The following is a 22,606-nucleotide window of genomic DNA, read 5'->3' on the forward strand; positions in this document are numbered from 1 at the left end:
TTGAGAAAATTTGTTTAGCATTTTACTATAGTGTTTTATACATTTGGCGCCTCGAACATAAATTCAATACGATAAAATGATGAAAATATTTGTGTCAAATAATCATTTTATTTTTTGTTATTCAATCATACGTTTGTTCTATGATCAAAAAAATTAATATTAATTATAACATTGTATAAATGCTCTGTCCGTCATTACGGAAAAATATGAATTCACAGTTATTTACACCTGAATGTCGGCAACAAACATCAAAAGTTACAGATACCTCGGAAACATTCGGCCCATTTCGGAGCAGAACTTAAACTCCGTCGAATCATTTCAACTGACGTACGTCTTTTATGATCTAAGACATACGTAATCGATTTATAAAGCAGCCTAAACTAACGTATGTGATTTGTTGAAAACTAGGGAGGATTCATCATATTAAAAACAATGAAATACAAAACTATTGTTGATTTCATATACGTATTAAAATAATAATTCTTTTATCGTTTGTTTTGAAGTAGATTCTCAGAATAAAAAGTTCTCAAATTTTGTGAGTGTAAGAATATGCTATGCAAAAATAGAAGACAACAAAAGTTACGGATACCTCGGAAACATTCGGCCCATTTCGGAGCAGAACTTAAATTCCGTCGAATCATTTCAACTGATGTACGTCTTTTATGATCTAAGACATACGTAATCGATTTATAAGGCAGCACAAGCTAACGTATGTGATTTGTTAAAAAGGGAGGAATCACCACATTAAAAACAATAAAATACAAAATTATTGTTGATTTCATATGTTTATAAAAATAATAAGCCAGTTTTGTACGGTGTGAATGCAAGAGTGTTTTTTCGAGGAACCATACGAGAAATATTTAACAAAAAAAGTTCAATATGGTTTGAATTAATTAAAATACATTTTTATTGTTTAGTTTTCATTGTGACATGCCTATAGGTGTTTAATATTAGAAGTTAAAGTAAAGGTACGGAATATAGAATTAAAAAAAACATACAAAAACATTGAGGTATTTCATTTATTTAAAGATCTCGAGTAATCTCTCGAAGAAACTAACGAGTAATATTTTTTCAAAGGTATTAATACTTTATTTGATACAAGATAATATTTACATGAAATATAACAGTGACATGCAAGAGTTATTCTATTTTAATTTTTTCCCAACTTAAAATTATCGTCAATACATTTAATACAGAATTTTATTTCTTTTGCTTTGACGAAAAGAATTCTTGCAACTCTTATTTCCTTAGTCATCTTTGTTTACGTTTGCAAATTTGTGCGAGAAGAACCGAATGTCTCCGAGGTATCTGCTACATTTAGTGCAGACGGTCGGCAACATGTTATACAATCCAATGTTGTCAATTTGTACCAAGGTAAACGTGCATTGGTTTTAAGTAATTTTTAGCATATTAATTAAATTCAATATTGAAATAGACGAAATATTCCTATCAAGACATAGCGTTATCAAGTTAAATTAATATAAAGTTTGCTTTTTTAAGTATAATTCGGGCAAAAATTGGGTTTTCTGAAATTAATTTGTTCAGAAAATGGTTAATCAGTAAGTTAAATCGATCTTAAATTGATGTTAGTCTAATTAGGACAAAAATTGGGATTTTCAGGACTATAGCTTCATCAAAAATATTCACATTCGAGTTTTATTTGGAGAAAAATATATTTTGTCAAATTGAATTCAACAAAAACATATTTTTCTGAGTTTAATTTGGTTTCCTGATTTTAAATCGGTATAAAAGTGCCGTTCGCAGCTTGAATTTTTCAAATATGGACTGTTTGAAATTTACTTTCGTCATAAGATGGCTCCTCAAGATTTAATTCGGTCTAAATTGGGCAACAGTAAGTAAAGTTTGGACAAAAAATTGCTCTTTCAGGTTTTACTCCATATAACAGAAGGTTTTCCAAGTTTGAGTTGGTTGAAAATTGGCTGTTCTTAACTTTCAAGTCTAATTATGTAAAAAATTGGATTTTTTCTAATTAATTTGGTCCAAAAATAGATTTTCTGGATTTAATTCCGTATAAAATTGGCTATTCCACTTTTAAATTGGTAGAAAATGGGGTTTATTAACTAATTTCGTCAAAAAGTGGCTTTTATGAGTCCCTTTTGCCGGTAAAAATTGCATTTCTTCGTTGAAACTTACGAAAAAAATTTTTTCGAAGTCTAATATAATAAGAAAATGACTTTTCCCAAATTAATTTGGTCCAAAAATTATTTTTTGAGTCGATAAGATCCAAAATTGGCGTTTAAAAATAAAATTTGATCAGAAATTGGCCTTTTAGAGTTTACTTTGTAGTTTTTCTAAGCTAATTAGTCTTACAAATTATTGTTCTGAGTCTAATTGGGTGAAAAATCAGCTTTTTTGAATTAATTCCATCCAAAAATTGTTTATCTAAATATAATTTGTGATAAAATTGGTTGCTCTGTTGGAATTGGTCGTTTTTATAAGTTAAATTTCCTCAAAAATTGGTTTTTATAAGAAGAATTTTGAAAAAATGCCTTTTTGTCTATCAAAAATTGCTTTTATTAGCTCAATTGGTGAAACGAATTTCTCCAAATCCAATTCCATAAAAAAATTGACTTTTCAGAAATTAATTTTGTCAGAAATAACTTTTTAAAGTTCAATTTTCATTTTTCTTTTCTAATTAGGTGAAACATTGGGACTTTCAAGTTTATTTTTGTTAAAAAATAACTAAGATTCGGTCTAAAATTAGTTTATTTTAGTCCAAAAAAGGTACAATACAGATATACACAGATAACATGACTAAATTCTTGGTAATTTTAATTTTTTATATAACAGTTTGTAATTAACTTCCAACCCTTACCGAATATTCTCTTTTAAAAATTGCGTAGTTTATTAATTCAAATATTTCGTTCTACAACGTTTATTTACCGTATTGTGTATGACCACCTTTATCTTCTTGATCCGCGTATATGATTACATAAATGATCTGCAACACACGCCTTGACCACTAGTGTTAGTTCTACAGACAAACCAAACTGGTCGAGTTACTTTTAGTTTTTAATTTATTTATTTACATACAAGGAATATCCTTTTGTTTGAAATGGCAGCTACTAAGTATGTCGTATTGGTGACTATACTCGCATCAATTCTACAAGGTAAGACAACGTCACTTTGTTATTTAAGTAGAAAAAAATATATAAATATATTTTCTTAAAAGAGAAAACTGTAGGTTACTTAAACATAAAAACATTATGTCTACGTAACCAACTATGTAATTATGAAGCATGAAAAGCATTTCAGTTCTAATTGTAAATAAATGGTTAATGCTAAAATTAGTTACCGAATATGTTAATATTGGATAAGTGCTGTATTAACAAAATCAATTCTTATTTTTTCAAATGAATATCTAGGGATCTAATAACATCAGTTTAGACTATTTTTACAACTCTATGTTTCTTAATATACAGGCTGTTTCGGAGCAAAAAATTCGGGAGTGAGTAGATGACGTGAAAATAATTATTGTGACATAAAAAAAAATTCTCATACTACCCGCTCGTTTCTGAATTATAGGCCTTTAAACCTGCGAAATAAGAACTTATATTTAAATATATTTTCCATATTATACATTCGAAAATTGTGAATTTTTAATGAATTAAGAGTCAGATAATAGGTTCCCTTCAAAATTAACCAGAACTGACGGAATGCTACAACATGTGGCAACGCTGATTGCAGATGTTTAGAGTAGACATGACTTAAAATAAAAATGGGAGTGACTACGTACACGATATAACGGAATAGATAACGAACAGAGATTGAACTTTAGTTAAAAAATTAGAAAGAGACAGACCAGAAGAAATTATTTAGAAAAATAAAAATTCTTTCAGTAGATTGTTAGGTCACAAGACTTGCTGCGAGTTATATCAAAAGTTGAATATCTTTTTTTATAGTCACTTACTCATGTTGTTAGTAGTTTTTTATTATATATGTTATCTTGTTATTTATCTATCAGTCTTCTTTAATCTATTGAAGTATACAATTACAACCCCTCAATTTTCTCTATTGAATAAATAAAAGACTTGGTTGTGAAACAATCTGGCGACGTCTAAATCGTAATTGTCCGAATTATACAATAACAACTTCTGCTTTTTAATTGCTGATCAATATTATCAAATAATCATAATAATAACATAAATAAGAAAAGTTCTTTAATGGAATTCTCTTATTTGTAAGGAGAATATTCAATTAAAAAATAAAATATAACGACTTTACTAAATGTACATATAAGGTTAGTTCCAATCCATCAAAAAACCGTCCTTGGTACGGTGACGTGAACCGTTTGCAGGACGGTCTTTGCGATACTTGCTACTGTTACAAGAATCGAGCATAACCGGAGATTGCGCAGGAAATATCTATAAACGCTTCCGAAAACCGTTCCAAGTACGATCCAGGTTGGAACAAACTTATTGTATGACAAAATCTTGATATTTTAACTATAATTTATCTTCTTTCAAGGTGAAAGATTTAATTTGAGGTTATGTTAAGGCGAGTTTTCTCAATCCGTGATCCGTATTACTAATATTTCAACTTGAATAAAGAAAATTTATCATAAAGTGGTGAAGCATATTTTAATTCGTGGCAGCATTGTTTGTTGCCTACCTGGTTGGTTGGGGTATGCTTTCTCATACCCAACACAGGGAACGTAGTAATGTGGATTCGATGACAAGTGACAATATTGACAAGTACATTATTGTTTTTCTTTAGTTTTATCAAATAAAATTTATAAATAACTAATAAAAGTTCACAACCATTTTTTACTCGAACCGTACTGAAAATACGACTCTGGGAACTTTTACTTGCAACAATAAACCTCCGCTGAACTCCTTAATGATTCTTAGTAGCTACAAAAATTTTTCGTTTTCTTAAATCATTGGTAATAAAATAAGGTCGTAAGGATCATGTGGATCAAAGTACCGTTAATTCTGTTTGGTATGAGACTGTTTTTTCCTTTCCCAGTTTACGGTAAACACAATAAACAGAAACGAGAGAATGGATACAAAAAAATTGAGTTAGTGAAATTCTTTGTCCCAATAACTTTTTTATATGTTTTAGAATATTTAGTTAAAAAATGATCACAGTCAAATTTCGATTTTTGAAAGTTCAATGCTTTCAAAACACAATTACTAATTATCATTTTTTTATATTTCTGCATCTATTATAAATAGATTTAATTTGGTTCGTTGTAAATATTCCTAAAGGTTGAATTACAAGGTTGTCAGTTCATATCACAATTTATATGTGTGAGTTAACGTTTCACCTTGTTTATACAGATTCCTTGTATAATACACATTTGTCTGTAAAAAAATTAATCAAGTAGTGCGTATATATTTAAAGAAAAAACTATTTTTGTATTAGAATTATCTACACAAATAGTGTAAAGTATATACTTATGATATTTATGAAGTGAATAGATTCTGTGAAATGACAATATCTTGGTGTCCTCGAATTAAATAAAAATTACTGAATTAATATGATAACCCATTATAGGTCAAAATAAACGATTAAAAATCACCTTCACAAGATAAAATATAAACACCGTCATCAATGACATCTATTAAAATAAAACCGAAGTTGGAACGTTTTTGTGTATAAAGTTCGTTAGACGAATTTAAAATTGACAGATATCGAGTGAAGTTAGCAGCAAATCATATATCAATGTTAAGTTTTTTAGTAACAAAAAATTACTTAAATAAATCTATTCAGTCACTTTAACTATTCATTTTTATTTATATAGATGTTCTCAATAACTTTTCCATAAAATCCTCCCACGATATAAACGATGTAATATTCCAAGATTATACAGGGTGACACGCATTAGAATCGACACACAGCAGAGGTGTATAGGGGAGCCCAAAATATGACGATTGGGGACAGTTTACTTCTATACCACGTTGCATCCCTGAGGGCTTCAAAGTTATTTTGGAAAAAAATTTATTTCTTTGCAATCCTTTAATTTAAAAATACCATTAAGTAATGTTAATTAGAAGGCGGTTGAACCATTCTGGACGGGTTAATTATGGTTAACCTAACCTTAAATTTCAGAGAATTTTGTCATTTGTTAGTTGATTTTAATTTTCTTTTTAAAACATCTTTCTTTTGTAGTTTTTCATAAAACAATTTTGAGGATAAGTCAAATAACGATGGACATGCTACTGCTCTGTGTCGGTTGGTATGTGAGACGCCCTGTATATCAATTTCGTTGTAATCGTGAAAATCAAACCCCATTGTTGTGTTAATGTGGACAATGAATTGAAAGCACGTCCTGTACCGGATTCATTTTAATATTTATTATGTTTTTTTCTGAAGTCCTGATCACGAATAACTTCAATGTCAGTATATCTAATTAATTTCTTAAATTATCTCGAAATAAAGTAATTTATTAAATCGCCTGTTTATTTTATTACAAACTGGTCGCTTTAAGCAACAATATTTTTCATTTTTTTGCACGATCAGAAGATATTATTAACTGTAAAACTAAACGTGTTTTGATTTTATGATCAGGTGTGGTAAGTCAAGACCTGCCAGTGACCCAAGTCTGTCTGGGATGTATATGCGAAGCTATATCTAGGTGTAACACCTCCAGCGTTTGTTCAGGTAAAATTATTGTTCATTACATACAAGGTGTTTACAAAATCTGAGTACGAGCACGTATATAACAAATATGTTTACTCGAATATCATTGAGCTGGTTAATTCCAGCTTTTTGAACATGTTTTTCTTATATATTTATTGTTCTTAAATACAACTAATTGCGTGAAGATTTTTTTGACATTCTACACTTACATAGGTGATGTCTGTGGACCATTTAGAATAACTTGGGGTTACTGGGCAGATTCAGGAAAACCTACTCTCAAAGGAAAATCTCCGAATGATCCAGACGCTTACTCCAGTTGTGCTGGAGACACATATTGCGCAGCTTTATCTGTACAAGGTTATATGAAAAAATTCCAACAGGTGTGTGTTGTTTTTCAAACTGTTTTGTATTTGAACAAACATAAAAATCATCAGGATTCGTATTAATATTGTACAATTTTAATTTTTTTTGTTTAGGATTGCAATAATGATGGGAAAATAGACTGCGATGATTTTGCTTTAATTCATACTCATGGTGGATACGGATGTAAAGGAAACGTACTTCCAGAACCTTTCGGTGAACGCTACCAACAATGTAAAAAATTTGTTCAGGGATATAATTAGATTGTACATTTAATTTAATATTAAAAAATGTTCTATGCCCTTATTAAGCTGTGACTTACTTTAATATAAATAATTTTCTATATTTTTGTTTTATTTGAAACCTCAAATAACTGTCCTTTTCATTCTAGACAAGATTTTCATTTTCAACAATAAAAAATTGACATCGTTGTGGTATTCTAAATAATATATGGACGAAATTAGATATACAACACTTTTCTCACGTAGATGTATGACGTGTTGCCTATTGAAAAATTAATTATTTGCGTTTATAGTATAATGTGTTGCCGAGATATTAGAAGTTGTATTGTATTAAAAGAATTTCCAAATAGTAAGTAATAACAGATTTATAGAGATTAGAGAAAGTAGAGCTGTCTCTCATGGGGTTTAATTCTTAATTATGTTCATTTGAAAGCGAATACTTGTAGTTCAATACTTTCCACAATAGAAACGGTAAAATGACGGTAGCAATAGTTTTGATAAACTGCTAAATCTTAGTTTACTGAAAACTAAACAATGAGAATGTTATTTCAAGGTGTTAGCACATTAGAAGTGGGTCGATGATAAGTCAAGATTGTTTTTTAGGAATATAGTCCGGTCAAATTAGATAAAAAAATAAGAATGGAGCTTTTTAAATTCCCACCAAACTGAAAATAAAGTTTGAAAGTTCTCCATCGTTCCGGTGTAATTTTTATCAAGAAAAACTTTTTGCAGTTAATTTAATGAATCATAATTTATAATATTTTATATAAAGACTTGAAATTAGAGTCAATTTTTCATCAATCTCTTAAAAATTATAAAACAAAACTAATTTTAAAACCAAATAGACATAAAATTAAGAACATTTAGAAGCATTAATTGTAAATGTACATGGTACCAAGTCATCTAGGGGTGAATTATTCGAAAATAATAGCTATCAAAATTAAATAGTCACAGAAATTAAAAGTTTTCCACAAGTTAATCTCACAAGTACTCAGAGTTAACTTGGGTATTATCGAATGATATTAGATAAGACGTTTTTGATGATATTTTAATTGGAGGGTGACAAAAATCGAGGGCGAGGATGCCCTACTTTTCCCCCGGGGTGCTTATACTATTTTTTCTTTCGCCAAGATGAAAAGTATCCTAAAATTTATTTGTAGCGCATGTTTTGTAAGCTTTTTTTGGTTCCGAATCGGAAAAATTTCCCATTGAGTGAATAACAATTTACGAATTTTGTTGGTTGACTTCTTATCTTTGATTCGGCTAGTGGTGGCTACGCCCCTGGTACAGTATCTCTTATCTTACATTAACCACAACTGATACATTCGGTTTATTTCAAGTTTTCTTGATAAAATAAATCAATTCCGCCAGTTCAAATTTTCTTATCTTAGCAATGACTGTTACTGAAGGTACAATTGTTGTAATTGTCTCAACTTTCTTTATATTAGGTGAGAAAAACATTTTGCTTTATAGTAAATTATCTTGAAATGTCTTATTAAACGTGAATTATTTCATAAAACTTCAAAAACAAAATGCATAATGATACCTGCCAGGTTTTACAGTGATTTTCAACCCACTTTCGTGTTTAAAAAACGTTTACAAAGACTGGAATAGTATAAAAGTACGAGGACTGCTATTTAACTTTTGATATATGGCAACACTGTTGTGAATATATCAAATCTGATGAAGTTTGACGTTTTTAATGGTGAATGAATGATAATTTTCTATGACTTTCGACGTGGATTGAACCAACAACAATGTGCCGATCAAATCACTTCGACTTTTGTTGATGAAACACCTTCTCGAGCGACGTTGTTTCGCTGGTTTTCCGAATTCAATCGTGGTCGTACTTCGCTTTTTGTGAACTTGACTGTTGTACCAGGAAACATAGTTGCTGTACGTAAACTGATATTGCGAGATCGTCATGAGACATACCGTGAGATTGAGGCTCGATTGGGCTTTAGTTCCACTCGATTAATGCTTAAAACATTGAATCGCGGTGTTTCAAAAGATTATGACAGGTGATAAATCATGAATCCGATTGTATGGGTCTTTCAAGACAATCCAAGCCAACCAAAGTTGTTCGCGCTCGAAGCTAATAGTTGTCGAGGACATATTAGTTCAAACAAAAACGTTTTTGAACAGCCAAAACATGAAATTACATATTTTGGAGGTAGCCATGTCGAATTATGAATATTTGTTTTTATTTTTCCATTTCAAAACTTAAGTAGCAACACTCGAAGTATCTAATTGAACCGAAAATTAAACGGTTAGCACATGAGATCAACTTCACACCACAAAAACAAATTTGGAGTTTCATCTGATTAAAGCAATTGAAGTGCCTTTCGAAATTTCATTCTTTCTTATCACAGTTGACGTTCACAACAAAAAACTTGCAGAAACTTTTGTGAAGGTTCCAAAGCAAAGGAAAATACATAAAAAATTATTAATCCCCCCAATTTTCACGATTATTTTGAATGATATGTTTAGATTTCGACGACTTTCAATTTTTTAAAAACTTATATTTTAAAAAACGTCAATAATTTTATGTTGTACCTCGTAATCTTATTGATATGTCCACATCCTTTTAAGAATAAATTTCTACAACATAAATTGGGAAAATACATTCTGAATCATAATAATTAACATAATCGTGAAATAAAAATGTTTATTTAAGAAACAATGATTCAGAATAAAGATAAATAAATGATGATTATTATTTATATATATTTTTAAGAATTGGTGTTAAATAAATCCTGGTCATGTTATAATAATTATCACATTTAATTTTATGTCATGGCTATTTATTTGAATTTACTTGTAATTTACTCTAGATTACTTCGAGCTGTTTTTAAAGCAGTCCCCTTAATGAAAAAATGTCGTTTGAACTTTATCGGAATTAAGGAAGATTCCTGACTTGACTTTCCGTTTGCCGTTTGTTAAAAACATGCATCAGACCGTTCATAGTTGCCGTTTGACGTCGCCATCTGCCGTTGGTGACTTTCAACATAAACGAATTTTATCAGCCAATCACATCCGTTTGCGTTTATCACGTGATTTTGTCTAATGCTACCAATAATAAACACTTCGTTATACAATATAAATCCCGAATTACAAACAAAAATATCACGAAAACAAAAATACACGTCAATAAGAATAACAGAATTTTTAGGTTAATGTCAAGTTTGTAGAGTCAATAGACGTCAAACTGTAAACGTCACCCGCGAACGACAACGCTAAACGGAAAGTCAAGTTTTTGAATCGGCTTATAGCTTGAAATTTAATAGTATTATCAGACTATTCAATTCAACTTGCAATGCAATGCGAATCCCAATATTTTTTAATGAAAAGCATCCAATGACATTTGACATTTGACATCAGACTACAAAATCAAGGCAGCAGCAGATTATTACCAATTATTGATGGTGGCAGCCATGATGCAGGATGAATATTTTGACTTTGGAAGAAATTGCATGCAATTTCTTGCACCATGCCGCTTGACATGATGCAATACAAAGTGCAATGCAATGCAAGTCGCAGTATTTCAAGCATGCAGATCAGCTGACTTTCGTTTCGTTAAACTTAGCTTCGTTATTCTCATTGTTAAACTATGTACAATATATTAGTAACAATTTGAGGTTAGGAATTTGTTTACATTACTGTTTAGTATTATCAGATTATGGTAAAAAACTACGTGGAAATGATTATATTGTTAGTTAATATTATTCGCATAAAATCTCAGGTAATTTCAACTCATTTAAGTGCAGACCATTTAATTTTACGTCATATTTAATTTTAATCAAATCAGCTCATCTTATTTGATAGATGGCTCAAAAGCTTGAAGCTAATTTACTAAAGTCTGTCCTTTCGTCACACCACAAGCAAATATTCTCGTATTTTGATTCACAATCCATAATTACAGTCAGTATTTGACCAATTTTTGGCTAGTTATCAAACATTTATGTGACCTTGAGTGGTTGTAGTGCATTCCCCTCAAATGGTTCCCCATTATTTGTTAGTTGATGCTTAATCCATTAGTTGTAGCACCGCCAGAACCCAGCTAATCACCATTCATAATCAAATATCCATCTTGAACAACAAAAATCTCAAGCTCAATCAGATCGCATTACTTTTAAGACAATCTATCATTAATTCTTATCAATAGGTGCCGTTAGTGAAGATCTGCCAGTTTCTAAAGCATGCCTGGGATGTATATGTGAATCTATATCTAGATGTAGCGTTACAACACCGTGGGCAGGTAATATTTTAATCATACACGGTCTAGATCGATGGTCGCCAAGTAGTGGGGTAATTTTGGGTAGCTCGCGGTGACGTTCAGCGAGTTGGCAACACTGTTACACGTGTTTTGATTCGTTGTTATTGACACGCGTGTAGCTAGAGTGAGGTTATGTCCGTGCCGTGATTATTTTTATAAATGTGTGTGTTTACTTTGTAATGTGAGCGTCTCTGTTGGAAAGAAAACAAATTTTCATTTCAAGACAGTTCACGGTGGAATTGAAAAAGATTATCCGTCGAATTCAATAGTTGATGCAGTTAAAATCTCAGCTAAATGCACAACAGCTAATTTTTTTTAAAACGGGTTTCCAAGGGCATCGTTCAGCATGGGAAATTGCATTTTTGGAAGCTGCAGATCTTTCTACTAATACAGTGATCCGGAGAATTGGGTTCTGATTTAATTTCGTAGCTTAAAACTGATTGTCATCGTGATAGTTGTTGTGATACAACTGGAAATGATATATATTGGATCCGAAAACATTCCTGTGAAGAAGTTGATGGCCCTAGCTACGGATGGAGCTCCTACAGTGGTAGGCGTGTCGTAAAGACAGTGACATACCAAAATTTTTATCTTACAATTGCAACATACACCAGCAGTCACTGTTTCAAAGAGTTGCTACATCCACTGGTGAAATTCTTGGAAGATCGGGGTCAGCATCTCACCGAACTGGAAGATCCTGAAAGTTGAATGGCTTAAGCTTGCAGCTTCAAGTCAAAGATAAGAAAATCGATGGAATGATTTTCGAAAAAGCTCGAGATATAACCCAGTTTGAATACAAGCACTTTCCTAGTTTGAAGCAGATCGCTGACAAACAAAATCCTCCACAACACCCCGGCAATAACCAAGATGGCAATTCTTCCAGGCTTAAGGCATAGTTCTTCAACTCTCCCTTTGTAGAGATCGATGCAGAAGATTTTTCAACTTGTGTTGTAATACGTTTTTGTGGAGATCGGGCTGTCGTCGAAATAGAAGTTGTTGATTTTCAGAATGATCTGTATCTACAACTGAAAATGTCTGGCCTCTAGTCCCAAAAGAAAACTAACCAATTGTGGTTCAAGATGCATTGGGATTGAAAGCTATGTTCAGCTCTACTTTCTTGTGTGAAGCTTTTTTATTTCAAGTCTGAAATTCGTAAAAAACTAATAAAGCAACAGACTGACTGATGAATATTTAGACAACTGCATCAAAATGGCGGCCACAACATATTTTGATTTTGATTAATACTAGAAATAAATATTTTGTTTGTAATAAACTGGTTTAAATTCCATTTTGTGTAGTTTCTTTGGCCAAATATTCCTAGGTAGCTCACTCAAAAGTTTGGTGACCACTGGTCTAGATAAATTTTAATATTTGATTCACGTTTTGGTAGATTCCGCGATTGGACCTTTCGCGATAACCCCTGTATATTGGAAGAGTTCTGGTAAACCAACAATCGGTGGTATTTCTTCTGAAGCTCCGGACGCTTTTGAAAGTTGTACAAAAACTTTATTTTGTTCGGCTTTAACGGTACAAGGATATATGAGGAAGTTCAAAGAGGTTTGTTTTAGACCAATTATTTCATTCGATCAAACTACCTATAAACGAACAAAAAAATATTTTTTTTTTGGATTTCACTAAAAAAAACCTAAGCAAATATCAAAACACCAATAAAGAAAACAGTATATTATGGCAGTCATAGTTGTGCTTGAATTTGAATATTTTGATTCTCCAATAATGTAACTGACTAATTTTAATTTTAGTTTGTTATACTGTAAGTATAAGCTGATGCATTAGTGTTCAAAATTAGCAATACAAGCTGATATCTAAATGTGCACGAGCAAATAGACGTTACCAATTTTTTTTCACAGATTTTCGAAATATTTTTCAGGATTGCAATAACGACGGGGATATTGATTGCGACGATTTTGTATTGATTCATCATTACGGCGCATATGGTTGCAAAGGTACTAGTCTTGAGGGTAATATTCGAAAACGGTATGAACAATGCAAGCAATATATTGATCAAGAGACAGATCCGTAATGTCATAATTGGGTAGTCTGTCAAAAAATTATTTTAGTAAATATATATTATATAATTAGCAAAACAATGTTTTATTACCGAAAATCTGAAAGTGAAGAATGTATTTAATATATTCAAAGAAGAGTTTATATTTTTTCTTGTCTTTAATTTGTTGTTTGTTTCTGAAATCTCGCGACAAATTTAGATGTACTCAAACACCTCAAGTTGTTTCCAAACTTAGAACACTTACTTAAAATGGGTTATTGTTTTGTTCCTGATATTCTATACTGATTAAAAAAATGAAAAAAGCTCGTTTTGGCTATAATAATTAAATCAAATACCTACCGTAACTTCCACGTGAGAATTATTAGATTTTTTGCACAAAAATACTTACTTTTTATACTTGATATTGAGCCTTTCATATTTGACACGTAATTATTGATAATTGTTAATATCTTCAGGTCGATATCGGAAAATATTCGAATAGGAATAGAATAAACAGATTTGTTTCGTATAGGTTAGATTTCAGACAGTTCAGCAGACATGAATGAATCGATCTACCTAATTCTATTCGGAGACTGAATCGATCATAATCGAATATCAATTGAATTCGTTTGAATCAAATATCTGCGAATGAAATCGATGTGTTCGAATAAGAAGTATTCGTATACATATGAAATGAAATTATTCATTGAGCTTATATAAGTTGAATCTTCACGAATTGATTCTACGTGAAGACAATTCAAATGAAACGGTTTCGAATGAATTAAATTTACATAATCGAATAGAAAGTATTCGAATGTATATGAATCTAATTTACATAAATTGAATATTTACGAATTGGTTCAATTTGCAGACAGTTCATAGGAAACGATGAATCGTTTTCCATCGGTTTTTAATAATTTTGTCAACTATTATAGTTTACCTGTCAGTTTTGTCAGATATCTATTATTTTAATATTATTTTTCTGCAGGATATCGTCCTTTTTGCTTTTTCTAATTTTCAATTGTGTTTCTGTCATTTTTTGTCAGTTTTCGTTGCATTTCTATTATTTTAATATCGTTCTTCTGCAGAATTTCGTTCTTTTGTCTATAAATTGCTTTTCTGTCATTTGCAGTCGTTTCTCTGTCATTTTTTGTAGCTTCTGTCAATCAGTTTTTAGTCTTTATTCTGTCATTTCCATCAAATTTCAATCGTTCTGTCATTTGTCAGTTTTCCGTAATTATCTAATGTTTGGAAGTTTTTCTGTCATTTTTTTTGACACTTCTGTCAATTTCAAAGAATTTTTTTTCAATTTTCAGTCCTTTATTGTAGTTTTTCTGTCAGTTGTTTCCCTTCTGGCATTTTTTGGCAGTTTTCGTTGCATTCTATCCTTTTAATATCGTTCTTTTGCAGGATTTCGTTCTTTTGTCTATAAATTGCTTTTCTGTCATTTGCAGTCGTTTCTCTGTCATTTTTTGTAGCTTCTGTCAATCAGTTTTTAGTCTTTATTCTGTCATTTCCATCAAATTTCAATCGTTCTGTCATTTGTCAGTTTTTTCTTAATTCTCTAATGTTTGGAAGTTTTTCTGTCATATTTTTGACACTTCTGTCAATTTCAAAGAAGTTTTTTTCAATTTTCAGTCCTTTATTGTAGTTTTTCTGTCAGTTGTTTCCCTTCTGGCATTTTTTGGCAGTTTTCGTTGCATTTCTATCCTTTTAATATCGTTCTTTTGCAGGATTTCGTTCTTTTGTCTATAAATTGCTTTTCTGTCATTTGCAGTCGTTTCTCTGTCATTTTTTGTAGCTTCTGTCAATCAGTTTTTAGTCTTTATTCTGTCATTTCCATCAAATTTCAATCGTTCTGTCATTTGTCAGTTTTCCGTAATTATCTAATGTTTGGAAGTTTTTCTGTCATTTTTTTTGACACTTCTGTCAATTTCAAAGAATTTTTTTTCAATTTTCAGTCCTTTATTGTAGTTTTTCTGTCAGTTGTTTCCCTTCTGGCATTTTTTGGCAGTTTTCGTTGCATTCTATCCTTTTAATATCGTTCTTTTGCAGGATTTCGTTCTTTTGTCTATAAATTGCTTTTCTGTCATTTGCAGTCGTTTCTCTGTCATTTTTTGTAGCTTCTGTCAATCAGTTTTTAGTCTTTATTCTGACATTTCCATCAAATTTCAATCGTTCTGTCATTTGTCAGTTTTTTCTTAATTCTCTAATGTTTGGAAGTTTTTCTGTCATATTTTTGACACTTCTGTCAATTTCAAAGAAGTTTTTTTCAATTTTCAGTCCTTTATTGTAGTTTTTCTGTCAGTTGTTTCCCTTCTGTCATTTTTTGTCAGTTTTCGTTGCATTTCTATTATTTTAATATCGTTCTTCTGCAGAATTTCGTTCTTTTGTCTATAAATTGCTTTTCTGTCATTTGCAGTCGTTTCTCTGTCATTTTTTGTAGCTTCTGTCAATCAGTTTTTAGTCTTTATTCTGTCATTTCCATCAAATTTCAATCGTTCTGTCATTTGTCAGTTTTCCGTAATTATCTAATGTTTGGAAGTTTTTCTGTCATTTTTTTTGACACTTCTGTCAATTTCAAAGAATTTTTTTTCAATTTTCAGTCCTTTATTGTAGTTTTTCTGTCAGTTGTTTCCCTTCTGGCATTTTTTGGCAGTTTTCGTTGCATTCTATCCTTTTAATATCGTTCTTTTGCAGGATTTCGTTCTTTTGTCTATAAATTGCTTTTCTGTCATTTGCAGTCGTTTCTCTGTCATTTTTTGTAGCTTCTGTCAATCAGTTTTTAGTCTTTATTCTGACATTTCCATCAAATTTCAATCGTTCTGTCATTTGTCAGTTTTTTCTTAATTCTCTAATGTTTGGAAGTTTTTCTGTCATATTTTTGACACTTCTGTCAATTTCAAAGAAGTTTTTTTCAATTTTCAGTCCTTTATTGTAGTTTTTCTGTCAGTTGTTTCCCTTCTGGCATTTTTTGGCAGTTTTCGTTGCATTTCTATCCTTTTAATATCGTTCTTTTGCAGGATTTCGTTCTTTTGTCTATAAATTGCTTTTCTGTCATTTGCAGTCGTTTCTCTGTCATTTTTTGTAGCTTCTGTCAATCAGTTTTTAGTCTTTATTCTGTCATTTCCATCAAATTTCAATCGTTCTGTCATTTGTCAGTTTTCCGTAATTCTCTAATGTTTGGAAGTTTTTCTGTCATATTTTTGACACTTCTGTCAATTTCAAAGAATTTTTTTTCAATTTTCAGTCCTTTATTGTAGTTTTTCTGTCAGTTGTTTCCCTTCTGGCATTTTTTGGCAGTTTTCGTTGCATTTCTATCCTTTTAATATCGTTCTTTTGCAGGATTTCGTTCTTTTGTCTATAAATTGCTTTTCTGTCATTTGCAGTCGTTTCTCTGTCATTTTTTGTAGCTTCTGTCAATCAGTTTTTAGTCTTTATTCTGTCATTTCCATCAAATTTCAATCGTTCTGTCATTTGTCAGTTTTTTCTTAATTCTCTAATGATTGGAAGTTTTTCTGTCATATTTTTGACACTTCTGTCAATTTCAAAGAGTTTTTTTTCAATTTTCAGTCCTTTATTGTAGTTTTTCTGTCAGTTGTTTCCCTTCTGGCATTTTTTGGCAGTTTTCGTTGCATTTCTATCCTTTTAATATCGTTCTTTTGCAGGATTTCGTTCTTTTGTCTATAAATTGCTTTTCTGTCATTTGCAGTTGTTTCTCTGTCATTTTTTGTAGCTTCTGTCAATCAGTTTTTAGTCTTTATTCTGTCATTTCCATCAAATTTCAATCGTTCTGTCATTTGTCAGTTTTTTCTTAATTCTCTAATGTTTGGAAGTTTTTCTGTCATATTTTGACACTTCTGTCAATTTCAAAGAATTTTTTTTCAATTTTCAGTCCTTTATTGTAGTTTTTCTGTCAGTTGTTTCCCTTCTGGCATTTTTGGCAGTTTTCGTTGCATTTCTATCCTTTTAATATCGTTCTTTTGCAGGATTTCGTTCTTTTGTCTATAAATTGCTTTTCTGTCATTTGCAGTCGTTTCTCTGTCATTTTTTGTAGCTTCTGTCAATCAGTTTTTAGTCTTTATTCTGTCATTTCCATCAAATTTCAATCGTTCTGTCATTTGTCAGTTTTTTCTTAATTCTCTAATGTTTGGAAATTTTTCTGTCATATTTTTGACACTTCTGTCAATTTCAAAGAATTTTTTTTCAATTTTCAGTCCTTTATTGTAGTTTTTCTGTCAGTTGTTTCCTTTCTGTCATTTTTTGGTAGTTTTCGTTGCATATCTATCATTTTAATATCGTTCTTCTGCAGAATTTCGTTCTTTTGTCTATAAATTGCTTTTCTTTCACTTGCAGTCGTCTTTCTGTCATTTTTTGTAGCTTCTGTCAATCAGTTTTTAGTCTTTATGCTGTTAATTCCATCAAATTTCAATCGTTCTGTCATTTGTCAGTTTTCCGTCATTCTCTAATGTTTGGAAGTTTTTCTGTCATTTTTTTGACACTTCTGTCAATTTCAAAGAAGTTTTTGTCAATTTTCAGTCCTTTATTGTAGTTTTTCTGTCAGTTGTTTCCCTTTTGTTATTTTTGTCAGTTTTCGTTGCATTTCTATTATTTTAATATCATTTTTCTGCAGGATTTCGTTCTATTGTCTGTGAATAGCTTTTCTGTCATTTGCAGTCGTTTCTCAGTCATTTTTTTGACACTTCTGTCAATTTCAAAGAATTTTTTTTCAATTTTCAGTCCTTTATTGTGGTTTTTCTGTCAGTTGTTTCCTTTCTGTCATTTTTTGTCAGTTTTCGTTGCATTTCTATTATTTTAATATCGTTCTTCTGCAGTATTTTGTTCTATTGTCTATAAATTCCTTTTCTGTCATTTGCAGACGTCTTTCTGTCATTTTTTGTAACTTCTGTCAATCAGTTTTTAGTCTTTATTCTGTCATTTTCATCAAATTTCAATCGTTCTGTCATTTGTCAGTTTTCCGTCATTCTCTAATGTTTGGAAGTGTTTCTGTCATTTTTTTGACACTTCTGTCAATTTCAAAGAAGTTTTTGTCAATTTTCAGTCCTTTATTGTAGTTTTTCTGTCAGTTATTTCCCTTTTGTCATTTTTGTGAGTTTTCGTTGCATTTCTATCATTTTAATATCGTTCTTTTGCAGGATTTCGTTCTTTTGTCTATAAATTGCTTTTATTTCATTTGCAGTCGTCTTTCTGTCATTTGCAGACGTCTTTCTGTCATTTTTTGTAGCTTCTGTCAATCAGTTTTTAGTCTTTATTCTGTCATTTCCATCAAATTTCAATCGTTCTGTCATTTGTCAGTTTTCCGTAATTATCTAATGTTTGGAAGTTTTTTTAGCATTTTTTTTGACACTTCTGTCAATTTCAAAGAATTTTTGTCAATTTTCAGTCTTTTATTGTGGTTTTTCTGTCATTTTTTGTAAGTTTTCGTTGCATTTCCATCATTTTAATATCGTTCTTATCATATCTGTCTTTAGAATCTAGTTATATGGAATAAATTGAACACAACAACGATATTGATAATATATATAAAAGACGATATAGACAATACTCCACTCATAATATTAACAATATTATAACATAACATTTTGCGATTTTGCTAAATTAATTGTAATATTCTCTTCCAAAATGCGGTGGATGTCCGTAGTGACCGTCGTCGTGGTGAAAACTGTGAATGCAATGAGCATTCGCGTTGTCGTTGATTTGATTTCCTCCTGGTTCTGTAATTAAGCAAAAAAATACAATATGAACATGCAAAAAACAGTAAATCGCCCTGATATAGTAAAAATTATCCTCTGCAGGTCTGGTATTGTTCTCAACAGCTTTTGGAAGGTAATTGAGTAGGGCGGCTACGGCTACGACTGTGTTTGACATTTGACTGATGAAGAAGTTAACTAGGTGACAGGATGTATTGAAAAAAGAAAAACCTTTTTACGAATACGGTCGAGTTTCATATAAAGTCTCAACATTTTAAATAATAATATTCATACCCGTTTCTCGTTTCACAAGAGGATGCCTCGATCCACTTTTGACAATTCTCGGTTCTTCTTCCGATGATATTCTCGATATCTCTTTAGATTCCGGATTTTCATCGCCTTCTCTTTCTACTAAACTTCGTCGACGTACGAGCCGTTCTCGCATTCTTCCTTTACGCCGTCTACTACGGTCCATCAGCTCGGCCATCGCTACGAATCAAATGGTTTTACAAAATTGATTCGGCTCATAAGGAAAATTCACACTTACTAATGTTGTCTTTTAAAAAATAACTTCTTCTTCTTACTCTAGGTCTACGTCTACGTCTTTTACTTCTACTACGTCTACGTAATTCGTTTATAGAACTCGGGGCTAATTTGAGCAATCGTGAACCGTCTGAAGCTGAAAGGGATACGAAATTAATAACAAATGTTAAAAGGTTATTGACTTACTCTTATCAAGTTCTTTGGTATCATTTTCGAAGAATTGACTTCTGCGTCTTCTTCTACTACCGCGTCTCCGGCGTTTACGTCGAAGACGCATGTCTCTTCTTCTACTACCGCGTCTCCGGCGTTTATGTCGAAGACGCATGTCTCTTCTTCTTAATTCTCTAATCGGAAGCGGCTTCTTCTGCATCATCGCAAAGTTTTTGAATCTGGCGTATTCCCTGTTGCTTAGACCTAATGAAAAACGTACAGTTAACGATAACACAACGAATAAGAACAATTTCTCCCACCTCTCCACATAGTACTGGAAATCGTGACGGAGCAACACTGAGACAGGAATCCCCAAAGAAAAACCGTTCCGAAATAATGTCTAAACCTGGGACGTGACCCAGGATAATGCATCGAAAAATTTTAGCTGGAATAGGAAGATACGGACCAAGAACCAAAACCTCTGAAAGCCTGGCCAATACATCATCATTTTTCAAGCAGAAATGTATGCAATTGAAAAATTTGTTCAGTTCAATCTAGAAAAGAATTATCGCAAAAAGAAGATCATCACCTTGTCCGATAGCCAAGCAGCTATTAAAGCTTTGAATTCCATTATCATAAGATCCAAACTCGATTTAGATTGCTTGGAAAACGAGCGAAGCAAGAGAAATAAAGTTCCGGGATACACCGGAGTGAAGGGAAATAAAGCTAAAGCGAGGGCAGACAAGCCTGGCTATAAGAAAGTCCCCATTATTGGCACAACCTACTGGGACTGGGACCTTTGGGAAGCTATAACCAGAGAAGATCTGCTGAATGTGTCAACCTGGAGAGCTGGAGCTATAGAAAGAAGCTGAAAATTGTTTTATAAAATTGATTATTTTGTTCAAAATACTCACATAACTTGAATTTTCCATTCATCTCTTTCAAGAGACCAGTTTCCAGACCGTTCTTCAGAGCTTTCCTCATTTGCAAAGATGGATACCTTATTGGAACTTTCTTTTGCGAAACAATAGCACCGAGTATCTTATCGGGAGGCGAACCTTTTGAATCCTTGAAATTAGCTATGGTATCCATTACTTCGCCTAGGAAAGTGGTGTCACGTATGGTCATCTTGCGAGTATTCATTTGGGTTTTCTGCAATAGAATTGAAGGGAAGAATTTGATTGATTATCTTGTTCAGTTGCTCAATACTCCAACCTCAATTCTAAATGTTTGAAATCCGATCAAATACTTTCACAAGTGAATTGAGTTCACAAACTAAACGCAGATCTTCAATGCTGTTGACGTTTGAGCTTGGAAACGGTTTTCCGGGCGAAAAAATGGGCTGGAAAACCTCGTATGGTACACGAGTGAAAACTCTTGGATCGTGGGGTCCTAACCTCAAATAAGAACGCTGTAATAACGCCAGAAGTTTTAAAGGTCGGAAAAGCCTCGCCAGAAGGGAAAATTCGTCCGAAAAAACCGATATGGTACACGAGTGGAGCCTTGTGGAACGTGAGGCCAAACTCTCAACTAGCATCATCTTACCCCAACGATCTTGGGGGCTCCATGAGCCGATAAATATTACTCAAGGACTTTTCGCAACTGTTCCCAGACATTTTTAAATAAAAATTCATGGAAATCGGTTAGTTTCAACGAAGCCAACAAAAATAATTTTCATTCGAGCCGAAAGCCTTATTTTTTTCGGAGGTTTTCCGACCTGTGAAACTTCTGGCGTTATTAAGCCACTCTTAGTTAAGACCCCAAAAGTTTGACGCGTATACCACGTGAGGTGTTTCTGATGAATTTTCCGGCACTTTTGGTAGCTTCTGGCGAGGCTTTTCCGACCTCCAAAACTTCTGGCGTTACTACAGAGTTCTTATTTGAGGTTTACTCGTGTACCATATGAGGTTTTCCAACACATTTTTTCGCCAGGGAAAACCGGGTGGCATTTTCATAACCGATCTCTATAGAGTGCCAGAAATGCCGTTTGGTGATATGCTAATTACGAGGCCCCCGTTTTCAAGTTCAAACGTCGTGTACCTTATCGATGCTGTTTTATGTAGCCAGCTTTGGGACTATTTCGGTCGATTAATATTGTCCATTAGGGTGGAACTTGAAAACGAAACCTCGAATATTGTATTGTTTCAATTTCAATTTTAAAATGAAATCTACTGATGCCGCAGAGTCTTCAAATACCGAAAATGACTCACGTTTATCATCAATTGGTTCCAAGCTATTTATATCTATTTATGTTAGGTTAGGTTAGGTTAGGTAAAGTTAGGTTAGGTTAGGTTAGGTTAGGTTAGGTTAGGTTAGGTTAGGTTAGGCTTAGAAGACCCTTGCAATGGATAATTCCAATATCTTGATAGATCCAAGAGGATTTTCTGCTCCAATAGGCAAACATCTTGAAAATTAGGAAAAACTTCCAATTACAAATTGAATTGAATTTTCCAGAAATCGATTGAGAAGACTTGAGCGCTGACCAGAAGTACTTATTCCAAATTTGTCTAGCTGTATCAACAGGAGACTTGGCAAAAAGAAATCCAGGAAAAGCTGCTCATTCTCATTGGTTAACGAGTGTGAAAAAAAATCTCATTCTCGAAATTTTCAAGTACTTGTTATACCTAAAGGTTTATAGTCTATATAAGTTCTACCCTATTGTCCAAACATAAGCGAAAAAAATTTGACATAACAAATAACATTTTTTGACGAT

General features: G+C 32.1%; 2 protein-coding genes across 3 annotated transcripts; both read left to right on the plus strand.

Moving 5' to 3' along the window:
- Positions 1-2,969: 2,969 nt before the first annotated feature.
- LOC130442614 (lysozyme-like) lies at positions 2,970-7,309 on the plus strand. Its single transcript, XM_056776891.1, has 4 exons — positions 2,970-3,131; positions 6,535-6,627; positions 6,820-6,986; positions 7,083-7,309. Exons 1-4 carry the CDS (start codon positions 3,077-3,079, stop codon positions 7,227-7,229), a joined length of 462 nt encoding a protein of 153 aa, XP_056632869.1. The 5' UTR covers positions 2,970-3,076; the 3' UTR covers positions 7,230-7,309.
- A 1,275-nt stretch (positions 7,310-8,584) lies between these two features.
- On the plus strand, positions 8,585-13,585 carry LOC130442867 (invertebrate-type lysozyme 6-like). Of its 2 annotated transcripts, XM_056777250.1 has the most exons (4): positions 8,585-8,656; positions 11,374-11,466; positions 12,875-13,041; positions 13,373-13,585. In XM_056777250.1, the coding sequence occupies exons 1-4, from the start codon at positions 8,602-8,604 to the stop codon at positions 13,523-13,525; spliced, it is 468 nt and encodes a 155-aa protein (XP_056633228.1). In that variant the 5' UTR covers positions 8,585-8,601; the 3' UTR covers positions 13,526-13,585. The 2 variants fall into 2 exon arrangements, with proteins under 2 accessions (XP_056633228.1, XP_056633229.1); XM_056777251.1 differs by lacking the exon at positions 11,374-11,466 and having other exon boundaries at positions 8,592-8,656.
- Positions 13,586-22,606: the final 9,021 nt, after the last annotated feature.

This window comes from Diorhabda sublineata, chromosome 4 (assembly GCF_026230105.1).
Source record: "Diorhabda sublineata isolate icDioSubl1.1 chromosome 4, icDioSubl1.1, whole genome shotgun sequence".
NCBI classification, from domain to species: Eukaryota; Metazoa; Arthropoda; class Insecta; order Coleoptera; family Chrysomelidae; genus Diorhabda; species Diorhabda sublineata.

Bases quoted from the DNA above. Each gene is read 5' to 3' on its own strand.
- LOC130442867 (XM_056777250.1), top strand. From the start codon at position 8,602: ATGACTGTTACTGAAGGTACAATTGTTGTAATTGTCTCAACTTTCTTT. The intron at 11,467-12,874 runs GTAATATTTTAA...ACGTTTTGGTAG, and splicing joins CGTTACAACACCGTGGGCAG to ATTCCGCGATTGGACCTTTC. The intron at 13,042-13,372 runs GTTTGTTTTAGA...AATATTTTTCAG, and splicing joins ATATGAGGAAGTTCAAAGAG to GATTGCAATAACGACGGGGA.
- LOC130442614 (XM_056776891.1), top strand. From the start codon at position 3,077: ATGGCAGCTACTAAGTATGTCGTATTGGTGACTATACTCGCATCAATT. The intron at 3,132-6,534 runs GTAAGACAACGT...TTTTATGATCAG, and splicing joins ACTCGCATCAATTCTACAAG to GTGTGGTAAGTCAAGACCTG. The intron at 6,628-6,819 runs GTAAAATTATTG...ACACTTACATAG, and splicing joins CACCTCCAGCGTTTGTTCAG to GTGATGTCTGTGGACCATTT.